This window comes from Saccoglossus kowalevskii, chromosome 7 (assembly GCF_978046115.1).
Source record: "Saccoglossus kowalevskii chromosome 7, keSacKowa6.1, whole genome shotgun sequence".
NCBI lineage: Eukaryota > Metazoa > Hemichordata > Enteropneusta > Harrimaniidae > Saccoglossus > Saccoglossus kowalevskii.
The window spans coordinates 23,395,635-23,417,091 of record NC_140647.1 but is presented as its reverse complement, the minus strand read 5'-3'; the positions used below and the strand labels follow the sequence as shown (position 1 = coordinate 23,417,091).

The 21,457-nt window shown below is 35.7% G+C and overlaps 1 protein-coding gene across 2 annotated transcripts in view; it reads right to left on the bottom strand.

Moving 5' to 3' along the window:
• Positions 1–5,999: 5,999 nt before the first annotated feature.
• The window catches only part of LOC102800593 (kinesin-like protein KIF28), a 37,694-nt gene continuing 22,236 nt past the window's right edge, over positions 6,000–21,457 (bottom strand). For both annotated transcript variants that reach the window (XM_085501327.1, XM_085501328.1), the window contains 5 exons: positions 15,272–15,340; positions 14,778–14,900; positions 9,436–9,600; positions 7,770–7,847; positions 6,000–6,888 (listed from right to left, as the gene is read on the bottom strand). In XM_085501327.1, the coding sequence (XP_085357453.1) occupies positions 6,721–6,888; positions 7,770–7,847; positions 9,436–9,600; positions 14,778–14,900; positions 15,272–15,340 (603 nt within the window). In that variant the 3' untranslated portion in view covers positions 6,000–6,720. The remainder of the gene's footprint in view (positions 6,889–7,769; positions 7,848–9,435; positions 9,601–14,777; positions 14,901–15,271; positions 15,341–21,457) is intronic.

The following is a 21,457-nucleotide window of genomic DNA, read 5'->3' as shown; positions in this document are numbered from 1 at the left end:
CCCCCAGCGCACATCCACCAGAAATCGCAATAGCTCGGTCGTAATAGCTGTGCTGTGGTTGGCCAACATTTTTTTATAGTTGAGGAGGAACTCCTCGTCAACTCAGATGTTGCACCTTGATTAAGGCTACACAGTCTTGGCCAACAATAGCAATAATATTTTGTAATCACAACAACGTAAACTAACGATATCTATGTACATGAATATTTCTGATTGTGAACATACGTGCCCACAAATCACTGAATTAGTTTGTTTGGCCTTTAGAAGCAGTGAAACTAATGTGGGATAAACAGGATATCAAATCCGCTATCCTACATTATCATTTTTATTAAAAAAGTTTTGTTAACTTTTATTTATTCGTTTTTTCATTTATTCGTTTAATGCGATACTCTATATGTCACGTTCTACGCATATAGATGTGAATTTTATTTTGCTAATGCACATGTTAAAATTGGTCATGTGGTCGTCAAAATGTCACGATCTCTTTGAATTTAGCAAAAGCTAAACAGCTGAAAAAAATAGTTAAACTTATCAGCGTTGGCTTGAATTCGCACAAAATGTTTCTTCATATAATATATATATATACAGAGGTACATTACTTGGGGTTTGCAACGCGCATAGTACTGTATGGTGACATCATGCCAAGATCCCATTCAAGTCTCATCTCGTAGATAGCGAGACTGATGCTACGACCTTCTGACATGACATAGGCGGTTTGTAATAAAACAATAAAACATGTATTACCACATTCATAGTGAAAAAATGTAATACATCGAAAATGTACAGAAAATATAGTTATCGTAATCCGTCATCCGTGAGCAGCTATTTTGATCCACCTGGACATCTCAGTATCCTAGTTACCTCGGGCATGCGCATTCGCATTTTTCTGAGTTGGAACGCTTATGCGAGAGCGAGATTGAAACGGCATCTTGGTTTCATGTCACCGTAGTTGCAAACCCCAAGTAATATACCTCTGATATACATTACATTTTCCACTCCGTCGTGGAGTTTAATCGGGTGTAGTTTGTAACAATGCAAATCTACGATGAAGAAAACGATAAAAAATGTAAATTTACACGCTCAGATTTATCCAATCTGATAAAGCAAATCATGTCTGATATAATTACACTAAATTGTTCAGGTATTGAATTATTAATGAGAAAATAAATGGCGGATTGTAAAATACTTAAAGGCAATGTACAGCACGATAATACCATGAACAAGTCATTCACTACTAAAGTCAATCCCCTGAAATGCTCAACACGTACATGTAAGGTGATATGGTCATGGATATGTAATAGAAAAAAAGGCAAACTATGACATACTTTGTCGTAGGTACTTTGCATTATGCGTGTTATTACCAAACGCTTCAGCGTGGTATTAAGATTTTGTTTTCAGGCTTGGGTGGTACCAAGGTGGAAAATGGTTGCACATATGGGGGGTAATTCCTGGAATTGCAATAGAGAGGGTTCAGGCCGAAATACATATATATAGTGTTTCCATGTTTCGTCTGATATTTCTGTGGTATTCTGCTGCTGTAAATAATGCAAGATTTGTTCCGAAATTCAGTGTGTTGTGTGCACTCCATGGTTATTCGTTTTTTTGCTCAAAACACCCCTATTTTTTAATGGCAGAGTCGAATAGTTTCACTCCCACTGGGAAATCTGCATTGTTACTTGAATGAGAGCTAACTAAACACATTTTCCAGACCGGCGAAAGTGTATGCAACAGCCAATTTTAACAGCCTGTCACGTGATTTTAGTCTGAATGTCAACATCAAAAGAGGTTAATCCATTTACGCAGGTATAACTGGGAATAGAATATGTGAGGGATTGTATCAACAGAGATGTGTATAATGAAAAGTAACATCTATCCTTCTTTTACATCGCTGAGCATTTCTGTTTTAGTATACTGGTTTGAAAATGTTGAAATTGCATGATTTGCAATGTGTTTTTTACTGAAACTCCCCTATTGATCGAATCCCGGGTTTGAAAGAGAACGGCACACCACGTGATTCGTTTGAATACAATGGTGAAGGCACGCAAGCATGACTTACGTTGTCAAGCAGTAGTTGCTGAGCTTCACGCTACAACTTCACTTGTGATGTTGCTTGTTAGCCGTGGATTGAATTAATCTTGATTACCGGTTAAAATGTTGCTTATTTGGCGTTGGTGATCTTTATTTGGAACTGGGTAACGTCGCCAGCAGAAACCTCCTGGGATTTTGATGTTGATGGTTGCGCCTCCATGGCAATCGCTAATTTTACTGCGGGTGGATCTTCCAAGAGCCCTTCGAGGTTTATAAAACTCATTCAACATACATAAAGTTCTCTCAATCGTAGTAGTCCATGTGATGTACACCTAATATGCCAAACATGTTGCTGAACGATTTTGCCAATGAAAACAAGCCGGTTGGCGATCCACTCCACAAAAAAAAAACTAGCAATATGTTTTCGGCTGTTGCCATGGTAGGACATGAACGTGAAGCTAACGTCGGTTTATAACTAAAACTGGGCACCGTATACAAAGTTCGCAAAAAAACATTCAGTCCGGCCTGGGGGTGGATCAGTAGGGGGGTTACCCTGTTTTTGATTTTGCGAATGGGGGGGGGGGGTCATCCTGTTTTCCACAATTCACACACGCGCTTATGCATATATTTTTTTTAAATTTTATTTCAGAACAATAGATTAAAAAGTTAATCGTACAAATGTGTTCTTAATAATAACTATTACCCATATTGCCTATAAATTTGTTAATGCAAAAAATGTTATAGGCTAAATATTTTGGGGTTGAAGTTGACAAATAACTAACAGATTATGCAATGCGGCAGAGCCCCATGCAATTATACAGTTAAGTTTTGAACACATCCCAATGAAGTCCATGTGATATCAGATTATTTTATTTAAAGTCTGAAGTCACCATTGTATAAGATATTTACTGGATTTATCCAATTGTAGCTGGAGACGGAAAAACACAGCAATTAGTACAAAGAGCAGTGACAGTTTTTGTTCAGCAAATCAAAAAAGTTAAATGGATTCATGTATATAAATAAATAGTTTTTTTTTTTTTTTTTTTAACTTTTAAATATGCATATTTTGCTCTGTAAAATACCAAAATCCAACACAAATTTATACAAAAATCAAAGTGTCCTTTGTTTTCATAAGCACAGACTGTGCTTCAGGTGTAAAGCTTTCCTGGTCTATAAGATATGAAAGATATATTAAATCCAAATTAGTTTTCGAACCGCCTAGATTCAAATCCTCTTTTCCTATCTTATAAGGGCGTTTATCAAGTGAGTACTCCACAGCTTTGTTTTTATTTACTATCTTTAGCAGCATAGATTTCCCTACTTCCTGCAGCCTTTTCTGTAGTCGTTTGGCTTTATGCTTCCCCTCCCTTCCTAAGGTGACTGGTCTATTGAATGCAAACACTAAAAATTACGGCAAACCACGATATTTTCAATGCACATCATACATTTTGTAATCATGTCAGAGCCAAAACTGTTAATGTTTCTTTGTTTTCGGGGGGGGGGAGGGTCAGCATGTTTTAAAATATAATGTTAGGGGGTCGCCCACTTTTTGTTGTTGATAGGGGTGGGTCAACTGAGATTTACAGCTGACAAAATGGAATCTGCCGACCCCCCCCCCCAGGCCAGAGTAACTGAACAATCCCTTAAATTTATTATTTCCAACCGATAGTATTTTCTAGATTGCAGGCAGCATTTACAGATCATTCAAAGTTCAAAGTTGCGTCGGGATTACGTTGATACAGTGTAACAATGTCGGCGTCGGTGATCTCTTACCGGTGTGCAACGTAGCCAAAATAAAAGGCATGAATACAAGACTAGTGGGAGGTAGTAAATTTGGGGTCGAAAGTATTCAAAAAACAGTTTTTGGCTGTTGCCATGGTAGCTGTGGACCAGGAGTGTTTTGCCAATTAGTGACGGTACGACCTGCCTGTCAATTATAAACAAAATTAGCCAAGCCAAAAAAAATCTCAGTAAATTGTTGCCCACACTCAAGCGGATTAGAATGAGCTACGTCCATGCTTTTTAATCATAGAAATGTAGGATGTGATACATTTGGCGTGAAGGTATTAACAAATTCAGTTTATGGCTGTTTCCATGGAAACGGTGGTCAGAATTTGTTTTCAGATTTTACCAATAGTAACTTTGTGCCCACACTCAAGCTGAGCAAAATGAGCTATGTCTGAGGTGTTGCATCCAAAATTTGTAGGAGATACATTTCCTGATAACTAGGGTGAAGGTGTGACCTACCTGCTAAGTTTGAGCGAAATCGGCCAAGCCAAACAAATCACAGAATAATTAATACGTGAAAACACTAGAAATCACACACACACAGATACACAAAATTAAAGTGATTTTAAGGGCAATCCAAGTGGAGCGAATCGCCAATACCATGTTCATTTGCATATTGACCGTGAAAATAAAAAAAACATCATTGCATGGGTGATATGCAAATTAGTTTTAGTCAAAATAAGTTACTGCTTAGAAGTACCATTACTGTTGTTCAAATTTCATTTCACTCTGCAAATATATTCATGTACCCAAACGTAAAGTATCGTACTTCTAAATATTGTTTATTTCTGCTATGTTTCGAAAAACGCTACTCTTGAACGGACTACTTTATTCGCTCTCAGACCTCATTTGCATATGGGGTGTGGAAGTACCGATTTTGATTTCAGGGACGAATCAAAATAAACTGCAGTATATATGTAATAATGTGGAATACTTCCTTTCACTGTGAACATTTTTCCGCTAAAATAAATTCCAGTGAAAATGCCATTTCTCTCATACTCTATTGAGACTTGACACAGCACAGTGAAAATTTGATTCACACCGTATGCTTGAAAACTTTTCATCGAAAATAAATTAAGTGAAATTCTGTGTGATTTCATGAGAGTTGAAAATGAAAACAATTATATGACACCCAACCCTACCACTCCATACACAATGTAACCACACCTCAAAAACATCCTTTCACCAGTGTATTCTATTTGAATTCAGGAGAAATTTAAATAAACAAATTATATGACAACGAACTTAATTATAATTTCAACCTCTAGTTCAGCACTGATTAAATAAACTACCTCGTCTTTATGCCAACTTGAAGTTATTCAATGCCTACACCAGTGACTTCAAAATCTATGTTTCAATTCCAGGAATTTCACTTGCTATTAATTGTATGGGAGTGCCAGTCTTTCACGAATTTCTATTGTCATGTCAATTTCTTGTGATTACTCGGAAAATGAAGCTGTAACCACAGACCACAGTGCTGCAACTAAATCCTGGTATAAGCACCGGTTAGGCAGTCTTGAACTATGCATGTGAAGCCTGCTGAGAGGTGTATCCAATCCTATAGATTTCTCATTGTTTGGTAACTATTTGCTGCAAATGCAACAAAAATCAATATAAAAATATTACCCACACAGCATTCTACAGGTTACTTGTAAATTGTAGAGTTTGTGCTGAAAGATTGATGGAGGGCGATTTTAAAGTCGCTAAGCCACTCGTTGATGAGGAGTTTAGAATTATATAGAAAATATTCATGATGCTCTTCTTCATTTTACTATTTTCTATGAACACTATATTAAGAATATTACACGTGTACAGAACCGAGTTGGTTGTTCTAATATGTTATTTAGGAGGTTGTAGCATGGAGCTTCATATACATGTATGTGGCTAGCTGACTCGGCAGTGAATGACTTGGATTGTTTCTTTAGCAGTATGTACATGCTGGACATTGTCTATAATGTATCTTTATTCAAATTATCAGCAGTTTAATGTTTTACAAAGCAATTGCTTATGAACCTTTCAAATTTAATACTGTGGTCAGACACTTACAAAACTCTGGGAAATAGAATCATCGACACACTAACTTGTACAAGTGTCTATGGGTATTACTGCAATTACACACAGAAACATTTGATTAATATCAAAATAACAATCACTATATTCAAAAAAAATATAAATAATAGATCTTAGGGTATATGTAAACACCTTTTATTATCTGAATCTTTGATAATACAATGCTGTCAAACATCTCATCTTGTCTTGTAATGTGCCAAATCGAGATGTACCTAATTCAGTACAATTCTATAAAACTGTTCACTCTTGTCATGTACATTATGTAATTCAATCAAATCCATTTATTCATATCACATATATACCATAGTAGTAGCCATAACAAATCTGCAGATTTCAACCTCCAGATTTCATGAAGACCATGTATTAATTGAAACAAAAATGTATTTTACTTTGTTGTTATGTTATCTGGTCATCATAAATTATGTTACATAATATAACTATGAAGATATACTCGAATTATGCAAATATCAATTAGGATATCACTTTGATCCATAGCATTGCTTCAACGTTCATCAACAAAATAAATTATTGTCATTGATAATTTATGTATAAGAAAAACATTATCAAGAAAAAGGTAATTAAATATGACAGTGCAGATGTTTATTCTGATTGATGGTTACACTAACAGAATAGTTGGTATCAAGTCCATTTATGATATTGTAAATCCTACTGACTTACAAGAAATGCACATATTTGTAGCTGATCAGTGAGTGTATAGCTGTGCTTTTGTGACTGGATACCAGCTTTATGTAAAAAACATAATATAATGCGATATATACAGATAAAAAACTTAAACAATATATAAAATAATATTATATGTTAAGGTTATATTTTTTATTGTATCACACATGCTTTGCTTTCATTTACTGTTTGTATCACTCGTCCTGCTGCTTTAAACTGTTCTTTGTAACCACTTTTCAAGACTTCTTCCACTTCACTGGCATTCAGCGTACCAGTACCATCTTCTTTTTTGGCCTCAAGTACCATATCATATATCTTGCGCTGTTTTAATTAACAAACAGAAAGACCAGTTATTTGCTATAAATATAACTTCAGATCAATGAAAGCTTATAAAGAGCTCCCTTGTTTATTAGAGGCACAGTACGAGTTGATAATACTACCAACACACTTTAGATATATATAACAGCAGGAATTTTATATCTGTGAAAGACATGAAAATTACTTAATTATTATGTTAATTAAGTGACTAATATGCACAAAGTAAAAATATTTTCTTAGAAAACAGAATAGAATAAACATGGGTTTACTTTCTGAATTACTATTACAAATTTCAGGTTTGTAATTTTTCGGACTATTTTATTTCATGCAACAGCATACACACTTTTGTAATTGCTCACCCCAGTGTATTGATATGTAAAAAGTAGTGTGATAGGCATAGATCAAAATTGTGGAATAACAAGAAGTCAACCATGGAAATTCACTGGTTTCTTTGATGCTTTGCATGTTCCTAAGCCAACAAATCACAAGATTTAAAAATGTTCTTGCAAATTTCAGCAAATGCATTGATTGAGGAGAAACACCATACATCTAACGCCTACAAGGTTATATTGATACAGAATTCTGATGAAAAACCCTCAAGTACGGCATAATATAATCCCTTTTTCTTTTCTGACATCTGTTTTTATTTTATTTTATTATTTTTTTTTTCGTTTTTAAAATCCATTTTCGTTTTCAAAATTCATTTTCATTTTTGAAATTCTTTTCCATTTTTAAAATTGATTTTATAATCCATTTTTGTTTTTGCAGTTTTTTCAAGTTTGCGGACATCAAACTATGATACTATATGTTTGGATTATTGGTGAACACTGCTGACATTCCAGATATAACAATGCTTATAACAATTATATATATACTTAACTTACCAATTTGGTTTCCATTTTATCTGCTCTTTTCTTATGTGTATTAATTTCAACTAAAAGTTTGTGCCTGTCCTCTGCATCCTACAAACAAATCAACCGTGATAAGATGATAATGGCCCTTACTCATTTTACAATGGAAAAAAAGAAAACAAATATGGAACATATCATTCATATTTAAAATTATATAATATTTATGAGTTGTATTATTGATATGTCAGAGCATTCAGTGAACACATACTGATGATAATGAATGAAATCAATGGATTATACAATAAAACAAATATACAAAACATTCACAATGACCTACATGTATATTGTACATATTTACTAATATTCAAAACATCACATCTTAACTCAATTTAGGTTAATGTCGCCAACATATATTATGACTGGAACACAGTTCTTTCTCTTTGTGGGTGTAAATATTATGAAATATTTGATTCTATTGAATTTAATATATAATACAATAAAAATTGTTAACATATACATCAAATGATATTGAAAATCTATTTATAGTAGTAAATTCAGTTCAGTTGTGGGAATTCCCAATTTTCTTGTTCACAGCATGTACATATATAGGTCATATTTATAACACTTGCCTGTAAACGAACACATTACATTGCTTTTCAAGACATAGAGCTACTCTCTCCTCTCAGAGATATAAACCAGTTCATGACTTACCATAGACATAGCGCAACTCTCTCCTCTCAAAGATGTTAACCAGTTCATGACTTACCATAGACATAGAGCTACTCCCTCCTCTCAGAGATATAAACCAGTTCATGACTTACCATAGACATAGCGCAACTCTCTCCTCTCAAAGATGTAAACCAGTTCATGACTTACCATATACATAGAGCTACTCTCTCCTCTGAGATGTAAACCAGTTCATGACTTACCATATACATAGAGCTACTCTCTCCTCTCAGAGATTTAAACCAGTTCATGACTTACGATATACATATAGCTACTCTCTTCTCTCAGAGATGTAAATCAGTTCATGACTTACCATATACATAGAGCTACTCTCTTCTCTCAGAGATGTAAACCAGTTCATGACTTACCATATACATAGAGCTACTCTCTCCTCTCAGAGACGTAAATCAGTTCATGACTTACCATATACATAGAGCTACTCTCTTCTCTCAGAGATGTAAACCAGTTCATGACTTACCATATACATAGAGCTACTCTCTCCTTTCAGAGATGTAAACCAGTTCATGACTTACCATATACATAGAGCTACTCTCTTCTCTCAGAGATGTAAACCAGTTCATGACTTACCATATACATATAGCTACTCTCTTCTCTCAGAGATGTAAATCAGTTCATGACTTACCATATACATAGAGCTACTCTCTTCTCTCAGAGATGTAAACCAGTTCATGACTTACCATATACATAGAGCTACTCTCTCCTCTCAGAGACGTAAATCAGTTCATGACTTACCATATACATAGAGCTACTCTCTTCTCTCAGAGATGTAAACCAGTTCATGACTTACCATATACATAGAGCTACTCTCTCCTCTCAGAGATGTAAACCAGTTCATGACTTACCATATACATAGAGCTACTCTCTTCTCTCAGAGATGTAAACCAGTTCATGACTTACCATATACATAGAGCTACTCCCTTCTCCCAGAGATGTGAACCAGTTGATGACTTACCATAGACATAACGCTACTCTCGCCTCTCAGAGACACTGTGGAACTTCTTATCTTGTCTTCCTTCACTAAGTCTTTCGTTGTCAGATTGGCTTGTTTTCTTCGTCTGTCATGTTGTCTGCCCCATACCTCAATAATAAGAGGTTGGTTGTCTATATAACTTAGAAACTTTAATTGAAGAAAATTGAAGCTAAGCTATGGTAAACAACAGCTACATAAATCAACTAGTATTAAATTGCCTCATTAAGTGCTGTGCATACTTATAATACATATTTTTTTTAAAAAGGTAGATGCTAGTCGTAGATATCAGTGTTCTTGTTGGTATATTATTTGTTTTGTGTTGAATAGATAAATAAACCTACTATTATTCACAGTTCTACTATAAACTATAGGGAAGAAATGTGTTAATTCTATACTGTAGAATACTTTATTTTCGCTTGGAATTTATTTTCGCTATTTTCACTGAAGGGATGATTCCAAGAAAATAAAATTCAGCGAATATACTTTCTTCCCCCTATATTTCACATTAAACTCATCAAAAATCAGTGAAAATAAATTCCATCCAAAACGCCCAAAAAGCCTTTTCAGCGAAAATTAATTCCAGCGAAAATAAAGTATTCCACAGTATTGGATTTGTAAAGGATTATGGGATAGAAAATTGAACTATAGAGGGCGTCAACTGTTAATCTCTCCTGTTTTCAAGCAACATGTTAATTTGTTTTTTAATTTTATGGTTAAATTTCCATTACTTTTACTGGGAAGACTGTTTTGAAGATTTTTTTCAGAATTGTTACTGTTTTTGGCTGCAAGCTGTCTAACTGTAAAAACCATAGAGATATTAAGTGTACTAGATTTCTACTCACTCACTCATTCATTCTTATTTATGTTTGACTCCCATGTGCGAAGCACAAAATGGGAGTCTTTGCAGTTAGTGTGTCTGTATGTGTGTATGTGTGTATGTGTGTATGTGTGTATGTGTGTATGTGTGTGTGTATGTGTGTCCGACTGTTCCACTGCTATCTCAAGAACCATACATCGGTTTTTGATGAAACTTGGTGCATAGATGCTCTGGGCCAATGCGCAGATTTGATTAGGTTTTGGTAAAAATCCATGCTCGTTAATTACCTAATTTGCATGATAATTAGCTAATTTTTAGCTGTTCTATGACTGTTCCACTGATATCTAAAGAACCACTCATTGGATTTTGATGAAACTTGGTACATAGATGCTCTGAACATATGCGCAGATTTGATTAATTTTTGGTAAAAATCCGTGCATATTAATTACCTAATTTGCATGATAATTAGCTATTTTTTAGTGGTTCCATGACTGTTCCACTGATATCTAAACAACCACTCATTGGATTTTGATGAAACTTGGTACATAGATGCTCTGAACTAATGCTAGGTTTTGATTAGTTTTTGGTAATAATCCGTGGATACTAATTACCTAATTTGCATAATGATTAGTCAATTTTCGGTTTTTCCACTGATATCTCAAGTACTAATCATCACATTTCAATGAAACTTGGTACATAGATGTCATACGACACTGCACAGACCTGATAGTTTTTATGGTAATATCAGTACATATTAATTACCTAATTTGCATAATTAATTAATTTTCAGCATTTGATATAAGTAGTTAGCATTACATTTCAATGAAACTTGGTACTTACATACTCAAGGACTATGCAGAGATTGATTGTTTTCGATGAATATTTGTGCATATTAATCACCTAATTTGCATAATTAGTTAATTTTCAGCTTTTCCACGGGTATCTCAAGTACTAATCATCGCATTTCAATGAAACTTGGTACATAGATCCTTTAGGACTATGCAGAGACCTGATTAGTTTTAGGGTAAATAATTGTGCATATTAATTACCTAATTTGCATAATTAATTTTCAGCTTTTCTACTGATATCTAAAGTACTAATCATCATATTTCAATGAATCTAGAATTATGCAGACCCAATTAGTTTCCGGTAAATATTTGTGCATATTAATCACCTAATTTGCATAATTAACCAACTTTCACACTGATATCTCAGGTACTATACATCACATATCAATGAATGTACATGGATGCTGTAGGACAATAGACAGACCTGAATAATTGTGGATTAAAATCTGTACATATTAATTACCTAATTTGCATAATTAACCAATTTTAATCTTTCACACTGATATCTAAAGTACCGTAAAAACTCCAAAATTTCGACTGGTTTTAAATAATTTGTGTTAGAAATGTGACGTGTTTTTAGAGTCAAAATTAAGGTGCATTTTCGGACGGTCGAATTTTTCAGAATAGAAATCAGCAAAAAAAAATGGGGATGATAGACAGTGTGCTTCATTAGTTTTTAAAAAATGCAATGTCCGTCAATTGACGTAAACTTCCTCATGTTTCACGGTAAAAGCAAAGGTCGTGGCCGAGTTGTAACTCAAAATCTAAACAAAGTCATCAATCAGTGAGTATTATGACAAGCAAAACAAAACATCAAGACGCGGAGAAGAGGTCAGCACAAAACTAATAGGTCAAAAGACAAAGCTGTCTCGCACTACCTAGGAAAACTTGCGAATGTTCGAAGTACAGGTACCCATTGGACAAAAGATACATGGAAGTTTAGCAAACGATCTCCCCGACCCAGTGCAATGTATCCGGTTAGAATCAAAGCTCACGTGTCCCTTATTTGAGCACCGTACCGGTGATTTGAGGGACCAAATTCTGCCGTAAATTCGCCCTTGGATTAAAAAATATAATGGGATTTAAGAAAATAAAATGGGACTTTTAAGGTGTATTTTGGCGTCATTTTTCGGACATTTCAATCAATCCTGCCGGCTAAAATAGAGTCTAAGTTTTACCGTAGTCATTGACGTCTGTCTATTCAAGAGTACACGTGTATGATTTTTATCGTGACTAGCGTGAGCGGGTAAGCTTCCTTTCGAGAATGAGCTGTTATCACTGTGAACAATGTTAAATTATTCTTCAGATGACCAGTTTATTTTTTAAAAACAACTAATTTTTTTATTTAAAAAAAATCATGCCGTTTTCGCATCATCCAGCTTTTTGATTGGTTAATTAGCGATTTGACCTATTTGACCTAAGAGAACATGGCGGATATCCTACAGCATCAAACGTTTATACGAGACCGGAATCATTCGCTTACGATGAAACTAAGTTGACTTTTATTTGTATTTCATAACCATTCAACAAATTTATTTTGTGTACATTATTATAATCACTACTGAGTACAGTAATAATCAACAATTCAGAAACGCAGCATGCCGAGATTTTTGTGTTCGTTTTTATTTGAAACTTCGTTTATTTAGAATATATTTTCGTTACCAATAAAATAAAAATCTCTCAGTCAATCAGAAACCCGGATTCATGCCTTTGAGGAAGGTCCCGTTTGAACGCTCACATCGGTTTTTTTTTCGTTTGGGGGAAAACTAAAACTGGTCGCAATTTTCGAATAAGAATGAGTCGGCAATTTTTAGTGGAGTCGAAAATTTGGAGGTAAATAAAACACCGAAACCCGGCAAATAAATAGGCGGTCAAATTTTTAGAGGGGTCGAAATTTTGGAGTTTTCACGGTGCTAATTATTCCATTTCAATGAAACTCAGTACAAAGATGCTCTAGGACAATGTACAAACCTAATTAGTTTGGGGTAAAAATCTGTTCATATTAATTCCCTAATAAGCATAATAATTCATAATTTTTTGGTTCTAATCACATTTCAATTAAACTTGGAGACATAGATTTTCTGTTACATTGCGCAGACCTCATTAGTTTTACACTCAAATCTGGTCATATTAATTTTCTGATTTGCATAATTAGTTTTCAGCTAAGTAATTTCGAATTATATTTAATGTGTCTCCAATACTCTCAGCACATGGGAGTTCTTTCTAAGCTTTCTTTGATTTATTGTTTTTCCTTGTCACAGTTGAAAAAAAAAACATGCATTTATTTTGTCAACTAAAAAGTTCTGGTTGATTTTAAATCAGATATGAGTCCACCCCTTCCCCAAATGCCCTCTATAGTTCAATATTCTATCCCACAATTCTTTACAAAATCCAATATGGAGTAAACACATTTCCCTATAGAGGGACGGTGTGTTATTGGTAATCTTTCAGCAGCTACTCACTTAACCCCATAGTACAATCATTCATACTTTACTTATAATATACTGATTAATATTAACTGATTTGTCTTCATTTCAAAAGATAAAATTACAATAAATCTGTAATAAACTTTATTAAAATTACTACCAAATATAGGAATTATAGTGATAGAGACTTTCTGACTGGTATTCATGATTAGTGAGAAACAAACAATACAATGTTAATCTATCTTTTGTTATCCATTGTAATTTAATCCAGAAAGTAAATTTTTTGTGCCCCTTTAACAAGTCTACACAGCAGCCAGCATCTTTTGGAGTTGACGCTAGCCAGTCACAAACACTTGACTATGTACTCTGAGTACACCTCTCTGTGACTGGCTACAACTATGTGCATTTCTTATGAGTCAATAAGTTTCACAATTCACTTGTTACGGACCATTCTCTTAGTGTAATTATCTACTGTATTTATTTATGACAGTCCAGAAGTGTTCAAAGACTTAAATAATAAAGAACTAAAGAATGTTATGGATTATGTTGTATAAACAAAAATGAAAAAAACAGCACCAGTAGATGATGTGTTAAATACCCAGAATTTATTCAATTTTTAATGAATTGTACTTCCGGGCAATATAAGAATATTGACTTAAAAAAAGTGGGGGTCACCAGGTTAATTTTTGAGAAAATCAAGGTTGTATTTTAGTGGATAGCGGCGATTTTGGCAGTATTATAGTGCTTTTACCATAAGTTATGGAAGAGATATTATGCCATATCTCAAATTGTAGGCTGGTGACATAGGCTGAAAAAATAATATATTGTTAATGATGGCCTACTTTTTGTTTTCCTGAATTTTTTGAAAAAATCTGGGTTTTAAAAACTGTTGAAAAATGCAATTTTTGTTTAACATTGCGCTCTATGGAATTGTTCTAAAAATAGCTATTTTTGAAAAATATTAGGACAAGTTTCTTCAAATACGTCACTGTAACACACAAAAGAATGCTATTTGATGGTGCCATGGTACAATAGATCCATGATTTTACATAATAAACCAATAAACATTGACATGCGATTTATGACCAACTTTCTCAAAAATATATATATGTTTATGTCAGCAAGAAATGTTTGTTTTACTGGTAGATGAGTACTTTGCTCCACTATCTGTTTTGGGACATTTGAGTGATATGCTAGTAATAGAGCAAATAAAGTATGGATAATTTACATTACCTGCTTTGTAACTGGATTGCAACTGATTAGGTGATTATGTCCAAAATTTGGATTTATCGTTCCTTCAATTTCTTTGGTTTGGTTAGTTTGCTCATCTAGGTAAAACTTATACCTGCAAAAACTCTGTGAAAAGAGTAATCAGATTATAGTGTTTTGGCACTCATTTTGGTGAAAAAAAGGCATTATTTTTTTTTCAAAAAGCGATTTAAATTTTCGAGAAGTTGTGTTGAAAGAACAGTTTACACTTTTTATGATGATAACAGCTCATTGTTAAATGCAATTTTAGCCACAACAAACACTGCATTCTTGAAATAGTGCCAGTTCATATGAACAGATGTAAAGTAAGTTGCACTCCAATTTAGGCACTTAAAATGATTCGATATTGACACCTGCATTTGGAATATACTCAAAACAACATGCTAATGACATCCTACATGTCAATCAGCTGTACACAGAACAAGTGATATCAATTATGCTATATATTTCATACTTGCCTTGTTAAATTGAACAGGTAAGCCTCTTGCATTGAGAATCTTTAAACGAAAGTACATAGATTTCCCTTCCTGATGCGGTGAGAAGACATAAGAAAATACATTAGGTGATATAAAAGCAAATTGAAAATAATATTATTATATTAAAAAGGAAATCAAGGCCAGCAATATGATACTCATAGATGAAAGAGCTCCACTAATGCAGTGGGATAAAATTTACAGCTTTTCTATATTTATTTCTATATTTTACAAATACTCAACTTTTCAATTAGTATACGTTGTCCACCAATTAATTAGGAAAATAATTTCATCCACAACTATATTAATCCTGAAATTTTTTCACATTGTCAGTGTGAATATTACTTATAATAATAATAATAATAATAATGAAAATTAGAATATACAAAAACACAACAAGTAAAGACGTTGCCAAAAAGGTAAAAGAGATAAAAATAGTTATTTTGATTGTTGAAAATGAATATTTTCAGTTCTGTTGCTATGACAACCATTTCATATGTAAGGTTGGCACCATGTTCTAAACATTCAATCAATTTGAAGTCCTACTTTAAGTTAGAGATGAATTCATTTCCTTGAAAATGACACAGTCCCCGTTAAATTTTTAAAAGTTCTCTTTGTGCTCGTCATATTAAAGTGGAGGGGTTGTCGCGAACATGTCCTTGAAACTTGAGTTCCAAGTGGCATATACAACAGATTGTTAATTTACATCAAAACACATGTTCCGTGTAGTAGTAATATGGTCAAAAATAAAAACAGCCGTTATTCGGCCGTCTTTGATCTGATTATGAAACACACTGATATGTATGATGTATGTGCCAAATACGAATGAAAATGGTACATAAATAGTAGAAATATAGTAGTAAGGCCAAAAAGTCAGATGTCTGTCAATCGGCCATCCTTGACCAGATTTTACACAAAGTGTCATGGACATGCATCCTAACATGTATAAAGTACATGTATGTGCCAAATTTGAATGAAAACTGACAGAGCACGTCCAAGATACCGCATAAAAAATAAAAGATGCCTGCCAGTCGACCATCTTTGATCCAATTGCATATAAATCGTCATGGACATATATCCTAACATGTATAATCTATGTACCAAGTTTGAATGACAACTGACAAAGCATGTCCAAAATACAACATTTAAAAAAAACAAGATGGCTGCCAGTCGGCCATTTTCAATCGAATCGCTAAACCACAGCATGTGTATATGTCCCACATAAGGTACTAGGCACATGCAAAGAATGAACGGAATCGGTCCACAGGATTCTGAAATATGACTCTTGACAGACTGACGCACGGTCGAACAGACACACGGACGGAAGAACGGACGGACAGACTCAGGAATTCATGGACGGTCGGGGACATGTATCCTAACATGTATGATCTATGTACTAAATTTGAATGAAAACTGACAAAGCAAGTCCAAAATACATTTTCAAAAAAACAAGATGGCTGCCAGTCGGCCATCTTTGATCCAATTGTGAAATAAATCGTCATGGACATGTATCCAAACATGTTTAATCTATGTACTAAGTTTGAATGAAAACTGACAAAGCATGTCCAAAATACAACATTTTCAAAAAACAAGATGGCTGCCAGTCGGCCATTTTGAATCAAATTGCTAAACCACTGCATGTGCATATGTCCCACATAAAGTACTAGGCACATGCAAAGAATGAACGGAATCGGTCCAAGGGATTCTGAGATATGACTCTGGACGGACGCACGGACGGAGACCGAATTATAAGTCCCAGTTTTCGGACTTCGTCCAAACGGGACTAATTATTCACAACACAAGCTATGATGTCATACTTTACCCATAATCCTTTGTTGGGAAATCTTGATGGTGGACTACATATATACTAATGAAAATTTGAATATATAGAAAATGAAAAGTGATATGAAAAACTGTGAATTGCATTCTCCTACATTGGTAGGGCTCTTTCATCGGAGAGTGTTACCGGTATGTTGTTAATTGGCTGATTACATAGTAATCTGAGGTTAACACTGCTGGGACGACCACACCTGTCCACTACCTACATATCATGTTTTCACAATCGTAGTTTATACTTAACACCTGACCATGGGGTTCATCTGCCTCACCCCGTTGCCAGTCTTTTGTTCCATGTTATGTTTTAATTATCACCCCAGTGTTCTCCACAATCCAAAATAGCTGGTGGGCGGCCTAATTAGCATAAATTTGCATATTAATTTGCATGTCATTTACATACATCTTTCTAGCTTTTATGTCATGCAATGCAATACACACTAAGTTATTTACTATTCTCTTTTTAATTTAATTGAAACATGTTACAATTTTTTGAAATACAAACAGATTGGTCACTATTAATATTTACGAAATGCAAAAAGTTTGAAATCGGTGATTTATACGTTCGCAAATCATTCTGCAATTCGAGTAACCAAGAGCAAGTACGAGTTATAATGTAGAAAATATACGAGGTGATTTGTTCCCGACGCCAAAACGGACGATTTGTCAAAATAAAACTCATAACATTTTTTATTTGTGGCATCAGTACTCACCCGTGCCGACGGACGGTAAGATGCATTTACGCATGTACGGTCACGATACGTTGCGTTTTCACACGTTGTTTTGGGATTCAAGAAAAATGCTAGCAATCGGCAAAATAAAAGAATCTGCTATTTTCTCGAAAGATTAGACATAAAAAATGGATAAATGAAAAAAAGTACGTGGAAAAGGTAACTAAAATATTATTCAATTACAAATACTCGCGGTAAACTAATCTGGCAGCCATGTTTGATGTTTATTACCGCTTTCCGAATTCAGTACACGAACACCCAGAATGCGCTGCTCCCCTATGCAACTTAGATACTAAATCGTTACAGCGCCAACACCGGTGGGTGGCCGACGGTCGTTGAATGGGGTAGGCCAAAAGGTCACCAGTTTGCCTTCTCCATGCTGTTTTCACGATGAAAATCGAGCGAACGTTGTAAATACGGCTAGAATTTTAATTTTTGTTCGAGTTTACATGCAATATGCTAATATATTTGTTTATTTTCTGTGCATATACATTTCGTTCGTATTTAATTCTTTCTTTCGTGATTGGAAGACGATTATTAAAAATACAGCTGTAAATTGAAACCACTGTAGTTGTGTATCGTGAGTAATAAGTGGCAACAATGTCGGGCGACAATGAATTCAGGCGATTGACACATTGCCATGAATACACTTGATAACTGCTTGCAGACTTCCAGTGGTCATTGTTTATGTTTGGACTCTTGAAACAATAGCAAAATAAAGGGTTGGGCAACTACTCTTTTGTTTAGGCTTGGGAAGAACAATGCAAGCTTTTTACAAATAATTTCAGCTGGATGTACGTTGGTGGGCGGGCGTTGAGAGTTACTAGGCGGCCGTAAAACTTGATGGGCGGGCCGCCCACCTAAAACCCCTTGTGGAGAACACTGCACCCTCATACTTATAATAATCCTCTTTCTGCATTACACATCCAGTCCTTTGTTTCATTGCCATGCTTTGTTATTAAGTACACATTCCATAACCTGCATTCTTGGTAACCAATCATATTTTGTATATTCCATAATCCTCCCATCCCCAACCAATCAATTCTCTGCATCTTGGTTATTTAACCACTAGACCAAGCATTCACTCATCAGTCATATCACACTCGCTTCATTGCTTGCTGTCGAACGATTTTTCCTCACAAACTTTGAAAGTTGACCACCTTCATTCATCATGCCAGCACAGAAGAAACGTGGAAGACCAACTCGATCCAAGAAAACTCCTGCACGGTTTTCTCAAGACCAACAGCCACCTCCTACTTCGAACAAAAAACAACGTACAGCCACGAAAACTAGTAACCAACTCGCCGACGAAAACTCAACACCAAACGCCGCAACTATCACTAGTCCGCTACAAATCGACTTGCTGTCACCAGCCTCCACAACGAACCAACAACAAACTGATAACCAATTCGCAATGACGCAACCAGCTACTCAGCAAATATACGATCTTTTCAATCAACCACAACTCATTGCAGCAAACCAACAGATTATCGGTCTATCTTCAAACCAACCAGTTGCTCAACAACAACACACTTACGCACAGTACAACCAACCAGCTGTACAACCCATGCTATTGGCACAACAAGCACACGCTACAGGACAAGTCAGCAACATTCCTCCACCGGCACCATCGAAAGTTCCCGCAGTCGTCCCTCCGATGCACCTACAACTCCCGTACGTCGATCCATCAACACTCAATGCTCTCACCATTCGCGGTAAGTTCATAGATTTATCCGAATTCCGCCCAGACAACATTCTTCCAAACGTTGGGGCACCCCTCAATACGCACCTATCAGTAGACAGCGACAACCCTAACCCAGGCTTGACACTTACAACCCAACCAAAGCGTAAATCAATCGAAGACTTTGAAACATGGCTTGATGGTTTTTCGACCTATGCAGCGTATGTGTCTTACTACTTTCCTGATCAAACCGTACCTCTGTTCAATTATCAACGCTTCATCGCAAGAAAAGCAAAACGATTCGAACCAGCTGCATGGATCGCCTACGATAGAGCTTTTCGTCTAAACGCCTCAAGATTTCACGGCCAAATAAATTGGAGTTACGTCAATAACGAGCTTGACTACGAATGCTTTCAGAACTCTAGTCACTTAATCCGTCAGAAATGCTTCACTTGCGGCAAACATGGTCACCAACAAAAAGATTGCTTCAAAAACAAACAGCGTTCTAATCCCTACACATGGACCAGCGGACAGGCTCCTACCTGACAAACCAGTCAACAACAACAAACTTGCAGATTACAATAGAGGGCGCTGTTCCGACCCGTGTCAAAATGGCCGCCTACATCAATGTAGCGTTTGTTATTCTGGGGATCACGTTGCACAATTCCATCGAAACCAAGGTAACCAGTTTTTTCGTGGCGCTATCAACTCAACAAATCAACAAGGACCTACACCACAGCCATTTCGCGGGAATGATAAAACCTATTAAATTTGTGGATTCCCTTTTTCCTACGACATCGCTCAATCAAGAGGTTTTTGCACGCGAACTTCATAATCATCCTAATAAACAATTCATGGCGTCTGTTATTTTAGACATTTCCAGAGGTGCAGACTTGGGTTTTTCAGGAAGCCAACATGCTCGTTCAACAAAAAACGCAAAGTCAGCCTACACGAATCCACAAATCATTACAGACTCCATCATTAAGGAAATTGGTGCAGGACACGCGGTAGGTCCATTTATTAAACCCCCTTTTCCCAACTTCGTTGTCAACTCCTTGGGGTTGCGACCAAAGAAAAACGGGGGTCATCGAATTATAATGGACTTATCTCAACCAATTTCTGACAGCGTCAATGACAACATTTGCAAAGAGGATTTTTCGCTCCACTACTCGACAGTTGACGATGCCGTCAGCATGATCAATCAATTTGGATCCGCTACCCAACTTGCTAAAGTTGACATACAACATGCATTTCGCTTGTGTCCTGTCAGACGTGAAGATTGGCATCTCCTAGGTTACAAGTGGAATGGATACTATTTCTTTGATCGTGTCTTACCATTTGGACTTAGGTCAGCACCCTTTCTCTTCAACCAGATTGCTGAGGCAATCAATTGGATCGTTTGCAATCGATCTCACAACAATAACATTCTCCATTACTTAGACGACTACCTCATCGCAGGACCACCTGATTCTGACATTTGCAATAACAGTTTACAGACAATGTTATCCGTCTGTAAAGATCTTGGCGTTCCCATTGCACCGGAAAAACTCGAGGGACCTTCAACAATACTCACATTCCTAGGAATTGAATTAGACACCACTAAAATGGTACTCCGTTTGCCAGACGGCAAGCTACGTGAAATTACAGAAACTTTGGAAAAATGGTCCTTGATAACATCATGCACAAAACGCGAACTACTGTCATTAATTGGCATACTTAGCTTTGCCTGCAAATGCATTCCTGCAGGTCGGACATTCCTGCGTCGCATGATTAATCTCTCAACTACCGTAAATACGCTCCAGCAACATTTAACATTAACTCAGCCTTTCCACCTCGATCTACAGTGGTGGCGGGACTTCCTGCCAACGTGGAATGGTTCAGCCCATTTCCTTCAATCAAAATGGACTCCCTCACCCGAAATGGAAT